This window comes from Pseudopodoces humilis, chromosome 16 (assembly GCF_049639895.1).
Source record: "Pseudopodoces humilis isolate 2021_Gansu_Grassland_sample_001 chromosome 16, ASM4963989v1, whole genome shotgun sequence".
NCBI lineage: Eukaryota > Metazoa > Chordata > Aves > Passeriformes > Paridae > Pseudopodoces > Pseudopodoces humilis.
The window spans coordinates 12,531,917-12,552,693 of NC_142215.1; the positions used below are offsets into that span (position 1 = coordinate 12,531,917).

A 20,777-nucleotide genomic window follows, 5' to 3' on the forward strand; every position below is an offset into this window, starting at 1 on the left:
GTACCATCTGTAACATTAGTTGGTTTATTTCCTGTTAAGATCTTTTCCATAAATACCCATTTCACCCGAAGCTCTCCCAACATACTTTCTACTATGATGGTAGAGTAAGGCATACAGAAATTTTATGTTCCTTGCTACAAAAATGCTTGAATTTTACAATTCTACAATCTTGCTCCAAGACAGTTATGAAACACTTTGTGTCGTATTGCTAGTGTTACCACTCTAATATCAATTGGCTCAAAACAGATGGAACAAACATTACATTAAGAATATTTATTCCAACCAATACCAAGACAAAAGTAAATGCCACCTAGCAAATAGAAATTGACTAGATTACACAAATTAATGTATTATATTGTTATATCTATTAAAATAATCTTGTCATAAAATCTAGGTATTTTACTTATAATGAAGAAATTAAAAATGGAGATGCCTGTGATGTGTCTTTGCAGACCCTCTTTATTCATTTTTGCATTTGGAAGATTTCTGTCATGTCCAACTCTGTGTGTTAATGACATTCTTCAGAACAGACACTTTCAGAAGAGCATTAGAAAACTACTGTCAATATCCTTCAGCTGAAAAAAAGCTATGAAGAACAACACAAAGAAAACTACTGAAATCTAACTTATAACGATGGTTTATATATGTGGGTAAAAAGAGCAATTCCCCAATGCAGCCAGTCCTTACCTCAGGATTTCTGATGCAGGCAAAAGACCCCAAAAGAAAGGACACTCCCATTCTCTCCCTGACTCCATCTAAACTGTTCCAAACAGTAAAGGACAGCAATCCTTTGAATGAATTGTTAAGACACAATAAATGTGCTAAACTGGGCTGAATGGAAGAAGTTACCAGCTCTGAACTTAGAAGATATGCAAGTAGTTTTCATCTAGAAGGATGGAATGAGAATCTATCCCTTAGTGTCTAGAATCAAACCCCTCCCTGGCATGCACTCTTCTGACTGCACTGCATCATAGCAGTTTTCAGTTACACTTCCTATATACTTATATACACACATGTATAAAATCTTATTAATAATAAGAATGAAGACCAATTATCAACTTGAGGGAACAGACACAGCTAAATTCCATACACGTCCCACCAAGTATACAGAAACATACGTGTGTATGCACACATATGAATATAAAGATACACTCTTGTATACTGACAAGAGTCAGATATCCTCAGCTTTAGCCAATTGGGAAAAAGATGACACCACCTTTTTTTTTACCGAGACAGACTTTCCCAGGCTCCACTACCCTTTATTATTCTACATCAATAAGTATTTACTGAATGATGACTCAAATTTAGAGAGCTATGAAATATTCAAGTACAAGCTACAGACTGACCCGAGGCTTACACATATGAAATATAAGTTGCAATAAAAAAAGAGGCAAAACATTAGTTAAGTTTTACCTTAAGACTGACAAAAACAAACAAAAAAAAGCCCCACACCCAACTGCTAAGTTCTACAAGGTATACATATTAGTAAATCTTATTTGGAGATTTCCAGATCATTCAGCTATGCAAAATTCATTAAAAAAGAAACAAGAAGGTAGTGACTGCTATGACTTTGACCCTAAACCATGGCCTCCAGCAGATGAAACATAACCACAGGATTTATCAGTTAGGCCACATTCACCCACTCAGATCTAATTCTGACCAATGACCTGAAGAGAAAAAGAGAATAATGGAAAGACAGGGAAAATGAAAAATATACCAAGAGATTGTAAATCACTAAATTTTACTAAGACAAAAAGGTCACAAAAGTGTATTATTATTATTATTATTGGTTCTACAATTATCTAGGCAAAAATCTTAGTAACAACCAAATTTACTTTGCTAGAGTTCTAAATTTTAATGGAACTATACAACTTATTTTCTCACAGACACCTGATGAAATTTAAGCCTTAACTTTCTAAACAGTTTAATACCTAATTTCTGTATGGGATGAGAAAATTGTCAGACACACTAAATAAATGTCTACTTTGGAAAAAAAAGGCAACCAAACAACCCAAACCTCACCCTTCAAATTCTTCAACTCATGTGATACTTGCTGTTTACTACTGGTTTAGAAGTCTCATTGTTGGCACCAATTATAAAAATATTGGAGCATATATAACTACATAAAATTATCTTTAAACAGTATTTGAAAACCTTTCAGCATGTTTGACCATCAATATGATTAAAGGTTTGATCCATAATGTCACTATCTGCAGAGTCATTTCATTTCCTCCATGGCAGGTGTGCTTATGGAACAGCAGAGGTTTCATGCAACATTTAAATACATTGCTGTGGCATTAACTGGAATTACTTTCAGAGTATTTCTGAACTCTTCTCTATTTTTCATAAAGTTTGTTATGATCATACTGATGGATTTGACTAGTGTTAGACACTGCATATTTTATGAGGGCTGACAAACTCATTTAAAGGCTGGTTTATTTTATTGATACCTGTGCAGCTTTTAAATGCTTGAGGTAAAATTTTCTATGCTTGACAGCTATCTTAAGGTGGTATGATTTTTTTCTTTCTCAACAGAAGTGTCTCAAGTCATTTATCATCCTTGTTAAAGCCATGAAACACAAGTGTTTCAGAAAAAACTTCATGCCTTTAAGTATGGACTCAAAGTGGAACATTCACCTTCTGTGAACTTGTTCCCACCACAGCGACAGCCTGGCTTGAAGCACTGCTGCTTTTCCTGCTTGCTCCAGCAAGAGAGCTCCATATGGACCATTCCACACCGTGACAGAGTCAGTCTCATTACAGTGAATGGAAGTGATAAGTCGTCACTTAGCAAAGAAAACATCTGAATTGAGGTAGCGGATACTTCTATGCAGATCTCTGGTATACGCAATACATCAGAACATGGGGGTTTTAAAATTACGTACCACCTAGAGTGTTCTCAGAATAATTCTGTATAAAACACTGCCATTCTCAGGATTTCTGGTTTGTTAGAAGCAAAGACAACTGTATGGTTCTGCACTTAAAAAGAAAATGGCAGGACTATTGTTACTAAGCACTCTGATACTGTGATAATAAGCACATCAAAATACAAGAAAAAGTATTCTATTCAGAGGATTCAAGTAGACCACAAATAGGGAAAGCAACACACAAGCAGTGTGGATAAAACAAAATACTGTATATGTATTTAGTTACTGTCTATTATTTACTGATGATTTCTGACCTTCCCTGGAAAGGATTGTAAGCAGAGTTAGTTTTGGCTATTCAGGAGATCTGACCTCAAAAATACTTTTTAGGCATATATTAGAATTTTATTTTCTTGTTGGAGCTAGAAACATGTAAGACAGTTATGAAAATTTGCACTTCCTGGGGGAGTATGAAAAAATCACAACATAACCAGTGTAAAGCTAACACTGTGATAACTGAACAATAAATTGAAGTTTTATTAAGTGAAGTTATTCTAATCTTTAAACCCAAACTAAACCTATCATTAACAATAAATCAAAACAGAGCTATGTTTGCAAGGCAAAAGAAAATAACAGGTAATTTGTAAATGATTCATTCTGCAAGTATTATGAACTTCAAGGAATAAATTAACTTTAAACTTTTACTAATTGAAAAACAATTCATCACAGATAAATGAAGATTGTTAACTCTGAGCAAGGAAGATTGCTATTTAATGTCCACCCATTCATTCCTCTCTATTAATAAGAGATGGATCTAAAGGTAGGTTGGTAGACATATTGCCATATCCTGTACACAGCAAGCAAAAATCCTTTGATCCTTTTTTTAGTATATCTCATTGTAATGATATTCACTTTTCAAAAAAAGCAAAGATACCAACTGGTTAGGAAAATGTAGAAATAATACAGATAACAGCTAGTTTCCTTACTGAAGGGGATTTCAAGTGGTGGCTATTGGAAGAAAGATTCTACACTTTAATTAGAATAAAATTTGTTATTGATTTTTATATTTGTCTTCTAGCACACAAGTTTGGAGCATATCCTGTACACATACTATATTAATATTCCAAATGTATGATTAGATCAATATTCATTGTCATGGAAAGATATTCCACTGTAATGGAAAGTTGCTGCATACATATATTAAAATTTAGGTAAAATACATTAAACCACACAGATATTATTTCATGGTCTCTGTATTGTTTTCTATATCACAACCCACATGCAGGTGCAATATCAACATTTTAACTTAGAATAATTTTATTTTGCTCTGTAAATCAAGGGAATAAAAGAGTATAATTAAATTTCTCCTATTCTAGACCTGTAAGAGAAACAGGCACTTACCTTTTGCCTTTTCTTCCTCCACCTTTTTTAGACTTGTCTTCTATTCAGTAGGCAAGAGATACAGACTTAAATGACACTTGAAGTCAACTACACTCCTATTTAACATTTAAGCATAAACTATGCTGAAATCCTAATTATTTAGAATACATGCAGACTATTGTACACAGAAAACTCCCCAGTGATCATGTAAAATAAAGTTATCTTTGTAAATCTCATGAAAAGAGAATACAAGTTGTACACAAAGTAGCACTAGAGTTTAATCTAGGGCACAAAGTTTCTTCTGCCCCATAAAGTGATGATTATGAAAGTCTGTTGAGACAAACATTTTTAGGTCCTTTGGAATGCTTTCTGTACAAGTATGTCAACCTCTGTCACAGGAAACTGGACAATGAACTGTTATGCACAATGAAATCTTCCATCTTTAGGGGTCACCCTATTATTACCTGATGGAAGAACCATTCTAGAGTCAAAGTGGTACTAGGTCTCTTAACTTTTCTAAAGTCACCTGAAAAACTCAACAGAATTATTGATGTCTCTACAACAGTGTAAATATTGAATTATTCATAGAAATTTCTTAATCCACAGCCTGAAATTATAAACAGACTAGCTATTTTCCCAGCCATCTATTACCTTTTGCACAGGAACACTGTTCAGATTTGTTTTGTTAACTGCAAACAGAGACATATGAATCTGACACAATATTCCACTGACTTTAATTTACATGCAAAGCCCAAGTCATGATGCTAACTGCATAGCCAGAAGAAATAGAAACACTTTTTGACTGTAGAAGCAATAAAAGCTATCTCATGTCCCTTTCCACAGTGGAATTCAAGCACAAGGCTACTACTCAGATTTTATCCTATTTAACTAAGTTAGGGAACATGTGCAGAGGTAACTGTAGGCAAGTGGTACTATGTGTGGTTGCCCATTCATTTGCCAACAGATGAAATCCTGATGAAGGGATTCCTTTCAGAGGCACCTTCCTGCAGAGGTGCCTCAGTGATGCTGTGTACATCTCTGTCACACATCTGAACAATGCTTTGTCTGCCTGAGTGCCACTGAAGTGTCTACATAGCTCTTGATCTAGGTCAGGCCAATTTCAAGGATCAACACCATGACCTCTTGTGTTCTGCTGCAATACAGATGTAATTCAACATTAAAGCAACTACAGTATATCCTACTAGACTTTCTCAGGTATTGACCCTAGATGGCACCTTTTAGTCAGCAATGCATAACAGGAACAACAACAAAAGATTTGTTAATTGCTACTGTATAGCAAATAACAGCATCTTTTCCTGTGTACCAGCTACTCTTAAAGAGGTGGTGATTGTGGCACTCATTCTTCCCTTATACTTCTAACAAAAGACACTTTTAGCTATCTGCACCCTGAGTATGTAATATGCATGAGCAGTGGTATCAATTTTACTTTCTTTTTAATCTTGAAATCAGCAATGGTTTTATGAGTGAAGGAGGGACAATTCAAATATACTCTGATTTTTCCTGTTTGTCTAAAGCAAACCATGTAGTTAGTGTGTTGGAATAACTTGTTAAATAAATTGTGATCTCAGTGCTCAGTTATCAAAATCCAATTTCACTGCAGTTTTAACATGTTGTGCATTTCAGTGGTTCTGGACTCAATGCAGACTTCCTCTAAGGAAGCTCTGAATTGCCCAGACACTCATAATTGTAGTGCCTTATACCATTACAACCTCTAACAGTTCTATCTGTTCAAGCTCAAATAACTACATTTATTACTCATATGAATCAGCATGACATTCTCAAATCACCTGGGAATCTACAGTTCAACCTCAAAACACTCGGCTTTAGTTTTGCTGACTACACAGTTGTGAGCCTTACAATTATCTTCCACTATTAACTAATTATCAATTAAATCAAAATATCTCAGATTATGAATTTTTGGAGGAAAGCATAGCTTTGTGCTCCAGCTTGGGACAATTTTGACTGAAAAGTCATTCTAATAAGTTTTGTTTTTATTTACAGCTCCCAGGAGTATTCTACTTAATTCACTGCCATGTCACCTAAACTTCTGATTAACAGTATCAGATTTAAGATTCTTGATTTTACTAGCGCCATACCTTGAACAATAAGAAAATTTTCTTTATTTCTTTTTTGTATAAACATTTAAACTCTCCAATTCCTATAATCAATGTGTTAGTATTTCTACTAATGTTTTTGCCTTCTAAAAATTATGTTCCTATACCACTACGTGACAGACAAGCCTTCAGGAAAGTGAGGAAAACAAAAACAAATAGGATGACCCCTTTGTATCATTACCTGTTTCAATTTCCCAAACATAAACTGAGTTGTCTTCACATCCAACAATTAGCACATTCTCAAGAGGGTCAAATTTTATCTTCTTCACAGGAAACAGATGCTTTCTGGCATGTAAGAGACACTGTCTCTTCTGAAGGTGTAGAATTGCTACTGAGTGGTCACTGCACACACAGCACACTATACTCTGGTCTTTCAACTGCAAAAACAGAAAACTCAGGTTTCAACACTGTAACTACATTCATAACCACATCATTTCAACTGGCCTAATAATAGTATTCCAGCAGTTTCTTTCCCAGAACATACTCAGTTTAGAAATTTATTTTTTATTTCAGCCAACATCTTCAACTTGTTTTCAGAAGTCTGGCTAAACAATTCATTTCCTGACAGGAAAACATACCTTCATCTTTGCTTTTTCAGTATTTTAAATATAATAATTTAATTTCCATTTATTCACAGAATTAGCATATCAAAGCAATGATTATATAGCCAACTATACAGTAGCAGTTGTCCTACAAGAGAAAGTAGTAAAAAAATTACCTTAAACCAAACCGGTATTCATGTGATATAAAATTATGTCAGGTTTAAAAACAAAAGCCAAAGGTAACTTATTTCTAATAAAACAAACTAAGTTAGAAATTAATTTCATACTGAATGGATCTGATACTGCAAAGCCTTCCTTCCCTGCAGGTAATTTTTGGTGACACACAGGAATTCCCCTACAGAGCAATTCAGCTCTTTAAACAATGCTGAAACAGCAGCCAGATAGGCATTAAATCCTACTCAGTTTTAAGAATAAAGATGAAAAGGAGCCTTACAAATATTAACAACTTGGTTATTGCAAACAGTTTTTTGACTACCTAATTTTGGCATGTAAGTGAACTGTGAGTCATTCATTAGTATCAATTATGTGTTTGTAGGCTAAGAGGAAAAATGGAAATCCCAGCCTCAGGGAATATAAGGTTCAAAAGTTACATAAAACATTCTGTACAGTAATGTACAGAATTAACTTCAAAATTCAATTAATTAGAAAAAAAATTTAAATTGTTCTGAATATTATAAAATGCAAAAACATACACATAAAGGATGAAAAAGATATGTCAGGGACCAAAATGAAGTATATCTATTTTAGAGCAATAGAGAAGATTAAAATACCATGTTCAAGCTCCTAGCCTTATTGAGCACATTCTTTAATTTTCAGGAGGAGGAGTTAATCAGATTGACATATAAGTTGATCATCATCATATTATAAATGGTGAATAGAATGTTAAGAGCTTCAATTTAATATGTCACAAACTCAAGTATTCATCTCCCTGCAATTAAAAGCAACTTTCAAAGACAAAAATTAAGTGAAAGTACAATATCAAAGTGGTGTGGGCTGAAGTATTGCCAGACAGTGTTTTCTTTTTATTTTTTCTTGTATATAAATATATATACACACACAGATGTGTATATAGAGATTTACCTTTTTTTGAGACATTTATTATGTTTTTACTTACTCTGTAGTGTTCTGGGGATCTCAAGAGCTCTGTCACTGCACCAGACTGCAGATTAAACTGATGTAGGATGCCTCCAGTAAATACATCCCAGCAGATCACAACAGAATCCTGGCCCCCTGATAACAGCCAGCTTGGATCAAATCTCACCGATTTGTCATGTGGATAAAGTAAGCAAGTGACTCTGCTACTGTGACCATTCAAAACCTTATAAGGTAAATTATCTGAAACAAGATGGTACATGAATTATTTTTGCTCTTTAAGAGTTCCATATCTTACAGCACATTTCCTGAAAATCAGGATAAATATAACCAACCTTTACATGGGATCAAAGAATTTTGAACCTGTTCTAAAAGAGAGAACAAAGGTCTGCACTCTGAGCTTCACTACTGAGATGTACCCTTTATGTTCCTTTCAGTGGAATGATCTTTTAGAGATCAAATAAAAAAGAAAACTGCCAATATAATGACATGCCACATATCTCACTTCTAGGGCATAACCAATCCCAAGCCATTCCCAGTTTCCTAATAATGGAAAGCACCTTGGTAGTACTAAGCTGTGATCCAACAGATCAGATATGGAAAGAGAAAGATCATCATAATCTTCCATTTTCCTCATTCCACTCCTGACCACCAGCCCTACTTTATGGAGAATTTTTACAGGGATGACTGGAAGGGATGCCAGAAATATGAAGTCATCTGTGCTTGACTGAGATGAATCTAAACAAATTTTTAAAACTTACCTTTAAGAAAAGATATGTTTTCTAAAAGTCTTGCTCTTGCAGTTTTTAAACCTAATGTTACAAAAATTTTTCCGTTTTCACATCCGCATACAAGCCTATCAAGACCAGGTATGTACACAGAGGAACTGACAACTGCATTTCCAAATCCATCTTCAGATCCACAAAGTTGATCAATAATGCCCTCTGACATGGAACGATGTTTATCAAAATTATCCTGAAGAGTCCACATGGTTGTAATTGGGATCTCTAGAGAGTGGGGCAAGAGAGGATTTTTTTGTTAATGCAAAACAAAATATAAAAAGTCAAACTAAACAAACACTTTTCATCTCTTGATCACTTCCCTTAACTTATCCTTCTTGCAGTCTAGGGTTGGAAAGTCAGCAGTTGCTATTCCTCCTAACCACAGGCAATCACCACACAATGATTAAATGAGCATCACTTTTTAGTGTAAGAAGTTTTTTATGAGAATTTAGATTTTCATGGAAATTGACTCCAAGACATAATGAAAAAGATGGTAGCAAGGTGCCAAAAGTGCCCAACCTTTCGGAGAACCATCAAACGTTGACACAGGAACATCGGGAACATGCCACAAAGTGATCCGTCCTGAAGCTTCACCAGAAAAAAGAACCTTGTAGAAAGGCTCCTTTCTTTCATTCATGAAGCCCATGACAAAAGGAAGACTCTGAAAAAAAACAGTAAACCAATATTCTGATAGAAAACTGATAAAATAATATAATAATTAATTGTAAAGTGTTTTTTCATCAAAAGCTGTAAAAATATGAAACAAACCACAGCTGATTCCTTATCTGCCACTAAATCCTGCTCAGACCAAGTCTACTCTGGCTGGTACAAACCTTTCAAGGATCACCTCTGCTTTACAAGTATACTTGGCTAAACCTACATCCTAAATGCAAGAGTAGACTGGGACATCTCCCCAGGTTTATAGTTTCACCAGCATAAGGACCAAGGCCAGGCTGAAAAAACAATGCAGTGAAATACTGATAATATTTGAATCAAAACAAATGCAGTAAAGCTCCAGTAATCACAGCTAACATAACTACAAATAATGAAAGGTAAGGACTATGCTTTTACATAGGTAATAGTCTATAATACCATCATTCCGTTATGAGGTGGTGGAGCATTTCCAAAGAGTAGCAAAGCTGCTGAAGAGTGTGGAGCAAAATTCTGATAAGAAGCAGCTCGAAGAGCTGGGGTTGTTTACTCTAGGAAAAAAAAGGAGGCTCAGGAGAAAGCTTATCACTCTCTACAACTACCTCACATGTTGGATATACTTATTTACAACACTGAAGTTTGAGAGTCAGTTCTAAAATAATTAACTGTCCTGTAAAATGGTTCAGTTTATAGCCTCAAAATGGAGTTCAAAACAGATCATTACACAAGGGATTTGGTTGTCTGACAAATCTGCGAGACAAAAACTATTCAGGCAGCAAGGCAAATATTAAAGCAGAAATATTAAAAAAGAGCAGGTCAATATTTTAAAATAGCATATATTAGGGGGGAAGTACATGTGAACTTCGTACCACCACTGTAACCCTATTTTTTGCTAAGCCATGTGTTTTGGCTATTTCTTTTCCCTCACCTTTCTCAACCTTTTGGCATCCTTCAGCAGTTTTCCTATCTGATTTTTAGATCACAGCACTTGGAGAAAAGCTGAATGGTTTATGCTGTTTTCCTTAACTGAAAAATAAATCTGTCAGGCTTCACAGGATTATGCAACAAGAATGCTTTTTAAGGGCCTACATTTGTCAACAGAAAGAACACTAGAAAAACATCACACAAGTATATATTTAACAGCGTTTCCTGACAGCTACAAATACAAATCTGTTTCTGTTGCATATTGTCAGAAACTGCTTAACAACCTCCTTGAGCTGTCAGACAAACACTCAAACTAATGCAGTTTCAGGCAGGAATTAAAGCCACATCTTCCAACAATTAGAACTTCATTAACAGCATTAGCAATCAGACATAGCAAAAAACCCAGAATCAAAGCTACACAAAATAATTCATTCTATGCTCTGGTTCACTTTTTGCCCAAGTAAGAAGTGCAAAAACCTACCTACCTTGCCTACCACATATCTTTCCTGCCCCCCATTGCCCAGCTTCCTAATTACAATAAATGTTCTACCTTTCAAATCAACTCAGTTTCCTTATTTATTCCTTTGTAGTTACACAAAGCACTGCATAACAAGTGGGTGAATATTTACGTTCTCCAGCACAGTCAGGTCCATTTGAGATACCTTGTCTACACAGTAACTTTTGTTACAATTTGGTGAGACATGCTCTGCTGATTATGAATTCTCAAAAGTATAGAGATCACCTAGTTTTTCAGCTTCCTCTTTTCTTAAAATTAGAGGCTTCCTCAAGCAAAGACCACGGTTCTGAAGAGAGTCACATGTGTCATTTTATACACATTTTGTACATCAGTCTGCTCACAGTGCAAGAAAGTTCTGTGTGTGATTATGCCTCTGGAAGCTCAAACCAGCAATATTCTGGACAAAATGCCAGAATCAGACCCCTTCAATTTCGGGTGGACACACAACCTATTTATCATTGAAACATGCATACATTCTTTAATAAAACAAGAAGTAACTTGTTTAAATTTTGCTCATGGGTTTCCTTTCTTGATTTTGGTTTTATGGCATGGTTTTATTTGTTGGGAGTTTCTATTATTTATTTTTGTTAATTTTGATAGATTTGAAAGTAGAAGATTCTAAAAATATTTTAAACCACATCTTTATTAGAAAAATATTTTTCTTTTTGCAAAATTAGAGAAAAAATACAACAACCAATCTATAGCTGAAGGCATTTTTCCATAGGGAAAAAAACCTAAATATAGTCAAAATCAAAGACAAAATATGTTATGAGAATCTCCAAGTTTCCAAGTTACAACTTTAAAATGAAGGAATAAATATTACTCTTTTTTTTATAGAACAATTAAATCTGTTGATGAATTCATCAATTCTTTTGGGATTATTCAGGTAATTGCAAAAAGACAATAAATAAACTTTCGAATCTTTATGAGTTTACCTTATTTTCCTTCATACCAGTAAAGCTGAGTAAATGAGGATAAACTGTTTCCTTTAGCGCCTTCCCATCAGCAGGGTACATGCTTTTAGAAAGGCCACTGCATAATTAAAAAATAAATTTTAAACATACAAGCTTTAGAAAGTAATTTTTTCAGAAAGCAGAACAGTAACATCCAAGATTCACAAGTTCAATTAAAGGTAACCAAGTAAGTAATTACAGGAGACTTTTTGAAATCTCAGCACCAGCTGCCCAAGTTCTACATGGCTAATCTTATTCCTATGTCCCCTGCTGTGTCAAACAAAGACTGAGGGCTGTCAAACTCAGGGTAAATCTTTGAGTGCCAAAGTGGTTTTGTTCTGGTTTTTGATCATTTGCAACATGCGGAGATTTTCCATAGTAACCCTCCAAAAGTTCATCTTATACCTGAACTTTTTGTGTGAATTTCCCATCTGAGCCCACCTGTTTAGCAGCTGGTAGATGTAACTGTGGCCATCTTCTGTCCAGATGATAAGTCTGTAAGCTGCCAGCACTTCCCCACCAGCAAAGTACTGACCACTCTTACAGAACTCAGTACAAAGCAAGGAGAAATCACAATAATCATAGACCTAAGTTCAGAAAAACAACAAAATATACAAAATACTATTTGTTTAAATAGTATTGACACATTCATTTCAATCTAAAGTGGGTTTGGGCAGTGGATGTGTAAGTAGAACATGAGTTCAACTCTTCACAGTTGAACAACTATTTTTAAAGCCTAATATGTTTTGATAATTAACTAAAGTCAAGTTAGAGTTAAACCATATAACTCAAAGTTAAAGAAAATTACTGTTAAAAAACCCCCAAACAACCAAAAAGTAGCATTAGGGTGTTATAGCCTAATTATAGAAATTATTAGGAAACAGTGCATGTTGCAGATATTTTTCCATAAAGTATCCTATCCATTCTACACTCTAAAAATGCTTTTGTACAGAATTTAAGTAGCCCAAGAGACATCTCAAGCATAGTCTACAACTACATTATTTGAAGTTCACCCAGGTGAAATTTTTTGACGCATTCCTGTCCCAACAGAGATGCTGGAATTAGGTATACATGTTAAAATAATCCTGAGTGATTAGTGCAGGAGAAATTTTGTAGCACTGTTAAAGAAAACTACAGAATTTTTACAGTAAATTTCAGTTTAAATATACAATGTTTTCTCTAAAACTGTTACTAATTTCTTTTTAAATTTTAGTTACTTTATTATAGTTACAAGAAAAAGCAATATAGCCTAGGGGCTTTAGTTTTGGTGCTTCTATTAACAAACAAAGGTCCCTGGCTGCTGAGGACTTGCCAACTGTGAGTACTTCTGTCATACTTAAACAGGGTTTTTTAATCTTCGTCTCCCTTTCAAATGCACTGTGGAGTGGACAATAATGCACTCAGTGCTCTAAAACTGTCTAATACTTAAATCCCCCTTCTATCCAGCCAATTTGGTGTTAAACTTTCAAAGCGGAAATACATTTATAAAAAATAAAAGCTCAATCTCTTTCACACAGTTAAGATAAGCAAAGAGGTGTTGCAGGCATAATTATATCTGACTATTTGTGAACACTTTCTTTAACCCAGGAAGAAAAACAAGTATCTGCCTGTAAAAATCATATTAGATTTTTCAACATTATAAAGAAAGTATAATGCTCAAAAATGTACCTGCCAGCACATGGAGGACACAACTAGAAGGAGCCTTTCCGTGTAAGTACAAAATCTTACTGCTTGGCAATTTATACAGTCCAGAGACTTTGATTCCTTCTCGCACACACTTTGTTTCTCCTTGACAGCACAGAGGGGAAAGAAAGCTATAAAATTTGTTTCAGATATCTAAGCTTTTAGGATAGAAACAATATTTAAAATATATTATATTTTAATTACTTTCTGTTAAGACTTTCAAAATTCAAAGCAACATATAATTCTTAATTAACAATAGAAAGACAACAGGGTTCACGACTAATATGTAAACAGAATAATGTAAACATTCAGTGTTAAAGAAAAAAAATAAAAAAATAGCTACAACAACGATTGAAAAGAGCATCAGATTCAGAAAAGCTGATGAATATTATACTTTCCTATTCATTCTTGTTGCAACCAGGACAATCTGAGATGCTGGTGTTACCATGTGTCTTGTTTGCTCTTAACACCTTTAAAGGTAGTGTAAAAGTAATTCATTTTCTTAGCTTTGTATTGCTAAATGTACTGTTAAAAACAACGTATGTATTTTCACAATTTTTGTGGGAGTATCAGACATACTAAAGTCATCACGCTTGAAATTATTCTATTGGAATTATATTAATTATTGATTAAATCACTTAAAATGGATGTTTTCTGTTTTTTAAGACACCAACAGTCTCAAAACCTCTCAGAGAAGGGATATGGATGCTTGGAATCATGGCTATAAAACTAAAAGCCATTTTCTTACAACATCTTGCAGCTTCAGTTAATTCCAAGTAAATCCAACAATATTTATTAAAATACTGCTTTTCAGAATTTAGCCAGATTGTTATGAACTCTGCAGCAGTCCCTCCACAAAAGGTGGCCCCAGGCAGTAAAAAGACTGCACCACACCATATGTTCCTCTGACTTCTGTAATCAGTTGTTAGAGTCCTCAGAATTTTTACACCATGGCCGTGGGGCTTGCTCTAGGAATGTTGAAAAGATGCACCCACCCCAAAACATCACAGATAAGTCAGAAACACCAGGATGGCGTCAGATTTGACAGACTCTCCTCAGGGTCCTGATTCTACCCATGAACAAGTAGCATTGCCCACACCCTGCACTCTGTCAAACTCAGTGATGAGTTACCAACATTCAGTCAAGTCTGCTGATATTTTGCCATTTCTGTCTCACTGTTGAAGACCCTTTGTGAATCCAGCTTTTAGAGTATTAAATAAAACACAAATTGCATCCCAGTTCTAAGCACTTGTTCATGGAAGGTGACAGCTACTGAGAATATTAATACGAAAAAGAGTAAGTGAGCTTAAAGATAGAAAAACAGGACACTTGACACAGGAAGAGTCTTTTCCAAGTGAAGACAGCACTGTGAAAAGTAGACTGAGGAAAACAAAATCTAAAGGACCATTTTGAAGAGAGTAACAAGGGTGAAAAGAGAGCACAAAGGCCAATATTGAAGAGCTTTGAGTTTAAAGGACAGAGTGAAGGGGTTCAAAGGCATTATCAGGATAGCAGGAAAGCACTGCAACTTAAGCATCCTGGAATATGAAGAAAAGAAGCCTGGCCAAAAGGTAGTGCAGTTGTCAAAGCAAGAGCTGTCCCAATGGCCCAATTTTAAATAATGCTATGAAGATGTGTGTTCAGAATTTTGTAACAAAAGTAATGAAATCTATTTAATAAATATCCAGAAGATTTAAATTTATTCACATTTTACTTCAATGTAGCCCTTACTTGAGAACATTCATGTTAACACTGACCTGAATGTTATTCAGAGATGAAGACAGGTCCCACACTTTGAGAACTCCAGCTACAGACACTGCAACCAAAGAGTCTTCTGTGAAAAGTTAACAATGAGATAGTCAACTTGAAGCCAAATTCAAACAGCACCTACATATTCAGCACTAAAACAAGGATTCTGCAGGACACTGCTTCGAGGACATATCAGTTTTACACAAAAAATAAAAGTAAATGATATACAGAAATACAAAACATGAAAGCAAACAGTGAATAATGTATTAACAGAAGGCACAGAACTGTGGTATTGTGCCTTTAATTTCTCTGATATTACAAAACTTATTCATACTTCAATATAAGAAATGAGCTATTTACAGTCAGTATAGATGGTGTTTCTTTCTCCAAAAATCATTTAAAATAAAACAGAACCAATATTAGAAGCCTTAAAAACACCTCTTTTGCTGTCAACAAAATATTAACATCTAGGTAACATCTCTGTGAAACAATTTCATATTAAATGAAGAAGAACATATCATCTGTACAGAAATATTTTATCACAATTTGATTTGCCTACATAAATACATGTATAACATATACCTTGAATTCTTGCAGAGTGTACAATACACATACAATTTATCCAATCAGAAGACTGAGATGATGATAAAGTGTGAAGAACACCCAAAGTTTTAGCATCAATAATAAGAACATCTTGATATTCTCCACAACAAAGAAGCCAACCTTCACCTGTCATTCGGAATGAGCAATGGTAATACTGTCCAAATGGAAAGCAGAGAGTCAGCACACCGAGATACACAAATGGCATGCAGATTTTTCACATTGAACATGTCATAATCAACACTTATCACTAAAAAATCAACAGCATTTGTGAAACCGTACACAATATTGCTAGTGACACTAGCAAGGCACAGAGCTTAGTAAAAGGTGCTTCAGACTGAAAGCAGCAACTGTCCTTCCTAAATATTAGGATTTTTCTGATTTTTGGAAGAAAGTCAGGTGTTAATTTTCCTATAAATTGCTAAGGAGTTTGAGACTTTACTACTCCATAGGATATTCCTCATTCTGACATTAAATGCCCTGGTGTTCAGAAGATTCTCTCAGCAATCACATAAAGGAAAAAAACAGACACAAAGCAAAGGAACAGAGACAGAGTGACTATGAGGATTTCTTTTTTCCTAGGTTTTTTATATGTGCAAGGACACCTGCATTACATCTCTAGCTGTAATTGTAAACAATTTCTATAAATCCATAAGCAGACACCTTAAAATAAAGGGAACACTCATGTAGTCAGACAAAAATATCAGACAACCCAAAAAAACTGCACCTCATTTACAAATTTTCTGTACAGTTTTGCTTATATAATAATTCTCGTTTTTTCAGTGAACTAACAAGTATCAAAATAAAAGTAGTATAAATAACTGGAAATAGGATGAATAGTACTACATATATATGTATATGTGAATATACACATATATATTCACATATATATATGTGAATAAACAGAGGCAGAAATGCTTAAAATTTACAATTACTGTTACCATAAAATTAGGCTTGACACAGAGGATTTTTAGTCAGTAATTCCTCTGAGAAAATTCCACACTAGTTAAGATCCGCAAATGTTTAAATGTTGACCCTGGTGTTAAATTTCATTTCAAATGGCAAATATTCAGTTTACACTATTTGACATCTGCCATTCATAGCTAAATCATCTACATTGAACAAGAGGAACCTAGTAGAGCAGAGAGGTTAGTAGTTGAATTAAAACCAAACATTAACTATAGCACAAGCAACCATCCCCCATGGAATAACAAGAAAAAAATTCTACAACAAAACACACACACACAGAAAAACGCATTTTATTATAACTATCTGAAGGCTGCATTTTAAGAATAGTTTCCCCTCCTAGCAATACCTACTTTTTCCTAAGAAAGTTTTCCTGTTAGATGTTCCTATTTTCCTTTAGTTGCTATCTTGCACAAATTATTGAACAAAAACAATGATTAGCCACAATTAGGTTTAGCTCACTACTAAAAGAAAGGAAGTACCTATTTTCTACAAGAATTTGCTTCACCTATTTGAAGATTAAGAATGAATTTTCTGCCTCTGATCTTCACAAAAAATGTACAGATTGTCAGCTAATCAGCTAGGCCAGATTTGCCTACTTCCCCACAGAATTCATCTGTAACTTCATCTATTAATACCTAATTAAGAACTAGAACATAGCAGGTCATACTGCAGCTCAGATTATAATTTAAGTATTGTTTTACTTGTGTACATATATCCACTTAAGAAATATATATGCTTTAAGCATATGCACAAATAAAAGTATAGAATAATTCTTAATTTGTTTTTATACACATACATATATATAAAAAAAATTAAGAAGTTTGTCTTCAATAATTTTTGTTGGCAATATGTCCAAGCTTTTTCCTCTTCCCTTTACAATTAACAACTGTGTTTGAACTCCTCATATCAACCAAAGCAGTGTCAGGAAAAACATTAAAACATTTTTCTTCTGGAAGCTTTAAAAATTTTGGATTCCAAATTGGTTGTGCTTTGGAGTTACATGAAGGCTCAGGTAGCCATAATTTGGAGCCTTAGTTCCACCCTAGACTTCCTCGCTGAAGAAAAACAGCATTTTAATTAACACAGGAGCCCTGAGCTTCTCCTCTACTAACACATCCAGAAATAAGCCATGTCCCAGAATCAAATCTATAAATGTTGAGCCCCTCAGTCTTACTCACATGTGCACGTCAAACTCTGCCACACTCCAAAATCTAGGTACTTATTTTACCTAGATACAATTTCAACCAGACACATGAAATTATCTGAAGCAATATTGAAAGTCTCTGGAAACAAGGAATTTGTCCTAAAGTTCTGCAATGAATGAAAGTGCATTTTTGAAAATGAAGTCTTTGGAGACCAGGAGTTCAGCATCAAAACCATTCAAAAGTTTAAAAATGTGTCTTTCAGCAGATTGTCTCACAATGTTTGGCCAGATTACTTGCACTTAAAAATGCCATAACAAACTCGAAGCTTCCATACAATTTTAAAAAGACAAGAGCAAAGATTAAGACCATTTCACTTGGCTACCTGACGCACTTACAGTAAGTTAATCAATACTGCATTTCAAATATTTTCAGCTTAAAAGTAATCAGTCTGAATTGCTTAAAGGATTCAGAGAAACAAAAGTCTCAATTTGTTCCTTAGAAGAAAAAAAAATGAAAAAGAGATAAAAACTACTTATATTGTGACAGGGTCTTTTCTCCTATGTTACAAGCTATATATGTAGAACTGTTTCAGAAAAATATCATGTTAATAAAGCAAAAGTCTTGTAATGAACAGAGACCCCATGAAAAGTTGCTATACTTACATGGATTGCTGTATGCCTATAAGGAAGCTTTGCATTCTCAATGCACTGTCCACTGGTGACATTCCAAACACACATCTCCCTGCCAAAGATAACTTCATATTATTCTCTGTCATTTCCACTCAATTGGCTGGAATAATTTTATGCCACCAAGTTTTTCTTTAGTGCTGTATTTAAGTGCAGTCTGGTCATTTATAAAGCTTTTTGTTACAGATTGCTGGGTAAGAAAATGTAGTCATTAGGAGGGGATGACATACACTATCTGTTTCTTTTTGTTTTGGTAATTACACCCTACTGCCTTGCAACCAACCTGACTTTAAGACCAACTCTGGTCTACAACAAATTGCAGGTATACTGACATTACAGCTCGTCAACATGTCACTGTAACTATCTGTCACTGGAACTACATCCTCCTGAAAATGATTCATTTCACTGAACTTAAACCACACGTTTCGAGAAGCATTATGCATCTTCTCCCACATCAGACTTCAGTTCTTGAGGAACAACTTCTGTTAAGAAGAAACAGTGCCATCATGAGGCTGTTCCCGAAATCTGCTCTTGATACACTCAAGCACCTGAGTACCTGTGCAACACTAGAGCTACACTTGAGCACATTAAAGGTTGTTTGAGAAAGACACTTTGGCACACCTTCCTTATCTACACATTATTCAACATGCAGTGGGACTGGATTACAAGAGACAATCAAATTTAATGTTGTAAATGAGGCTGTATGAGATATGCTACCACAGTTCAGCAGCTGAATGTTAAACTTTGATGCTTTCAGATTTTGTTAAAAAGACAAACATTACATCCAGAACTGAAACATTCATTTCATTTATTCTGGCATTACAATGTAAGAAATTTTCTCTATTGAGACTTAAAGAATACATTGGGAAGAGTATCTTATTATATAAGAAATACTATTTAGTGAATTATATTTTAACCTACTTTCCCATTTTATGCTAAACTCAAAGTATTATTTCTTAATATTTTTCAGCTGAGCAATAACAGCGTCAAAGGTGGTAGATCCAAAGTCAGAACTTAAGTAAAAGCTTCACACTGTTTGTTAAGCATTTCAGAGCAATTATTTTCTCCTTGTTTATATCAGAACTTTACTGTTTTATGTACATTACTGTGATACAATACATACTTACAAACAATCACAAATGAGATCAGAATGTGAGAACGTAACTTCAGCTTCTAGATGTTGTATTCAATTTACTGTGTGCACTACTAAGGAGTGAGCAATATCACACACTCCATACAGCATATGTTTTAAGACTTTCTTGAGGGCTTTCTTTTAAGGTTTGTCATTTACAGGACATCAATGAGAACTTATGAATCATTAGATTCACTTACAAACTTCCATATTAGGAGTACAAAAAATAATGTTCAATGTTCATTCTTTTGGGATTAGTAGGTTATAGAAACTCTGAAAATCTGGAGTGGAACAGTGAAGATTATCATAGAATCATATTCTATGCAATTCCTTTCCACATGAGGAGACTGAAGCTTGAAAATGGCAGAGGTGAATTATTCACAAGCCAGAAAATGCAGTTTGGCAAATCCTCCATCTCCTGAAGACAAGGCTTCCTATTTGTAATTATCTCAACTTCATGCTGCAACCTTAAAGGGATCAGTGATGGATGCTTTGCCCTTATGTAATACAGATGAGAAGTCAGCAGTAATTTGGTGAAAGTGAACACTTAAATGGGCCAGAAGACAATTCAATCCTACCTACACACATTCCAAACAAGTCAATGATCCCTTCAGAGATAAAATCTTCAGGATGCGAACATATCTGTATGGTATATCTATAGCAATTTCCTCATTTGGTTCTTAACACTTTCCACCCCAGCTTTCTTGGAAATACAGTATCTTTGCTCCCAGTATGATCTGGAAGCAGTACTGCTCTAACAGACCTTCAAAACTGGGTTGAAAAGCAGTTTCATCTCAGAACCCTTGAGTAGAACTGTAGAAGGCAATACAGAATTGGTTCTGTAGATTTCTCACCCTCTCTGCATAAACAAAACAAACAGTAGCATTTACCACTAGGCTGTCTCACTGGACAGGTAATCTTTCAAGATCAAGAAACTTTTTTGCAGGCTATC

At 34.7% G+C, this 20,777-nt stretch overlaps 1 protein-coding gene across 3 annotated transcripts in view; it reads right to left on the minus strand.

The window, feature by feature from the left end:
* The window catches only part of WDR72 (WD repeat domain 72), a 103,694-nt gene that overhangs the window by 72,602 nt on the left and 10,315 nt on the right, over positions 1-20,777 (minus strand). For all 3 annotated transcript variants that reach the window (XM_088063309.1, XM_088063308.1, XM_088063310.1), the window contains 10 exons: positions 18,670-18,748; positions 15,876-16,050; positions 15,302-15,378; positions 13,530-13,649; positions 12,303-12,448; positions 11,844-11,940; positions 9,336-9,477; positions 8,796-9,041; positions 8,057-8,277; positions 6,561-6,756 (listed from right to left, as the gene is read on the minus strand). In XM_088063309.1, coding sequence (XP_087919435.1) covers positions 6,561-6,756; positions 8,057-8,277; positions 8,796-9,041; positions 9,336-9,477; positions 11,844-11,940; positions 12,303-12,448; positions 13,530-13,649; positions 15,302-15,378; positions 15,876-16,050; positions 18,670-18,748 — 1,499 coding nt within the window. The remainder of the gene's footprint in view (positions 1-6,560; positions 6,757-8,056; positions 8,278-8,795; positions 9,042-9,335; positions 9,478-11,843; positions 11,941-12,302; positions 12,449-13,529; positions 13,650-15,301; positions 15,379-15,875; positions 16,051-18,669; positions 18,749-20,777) is intronic.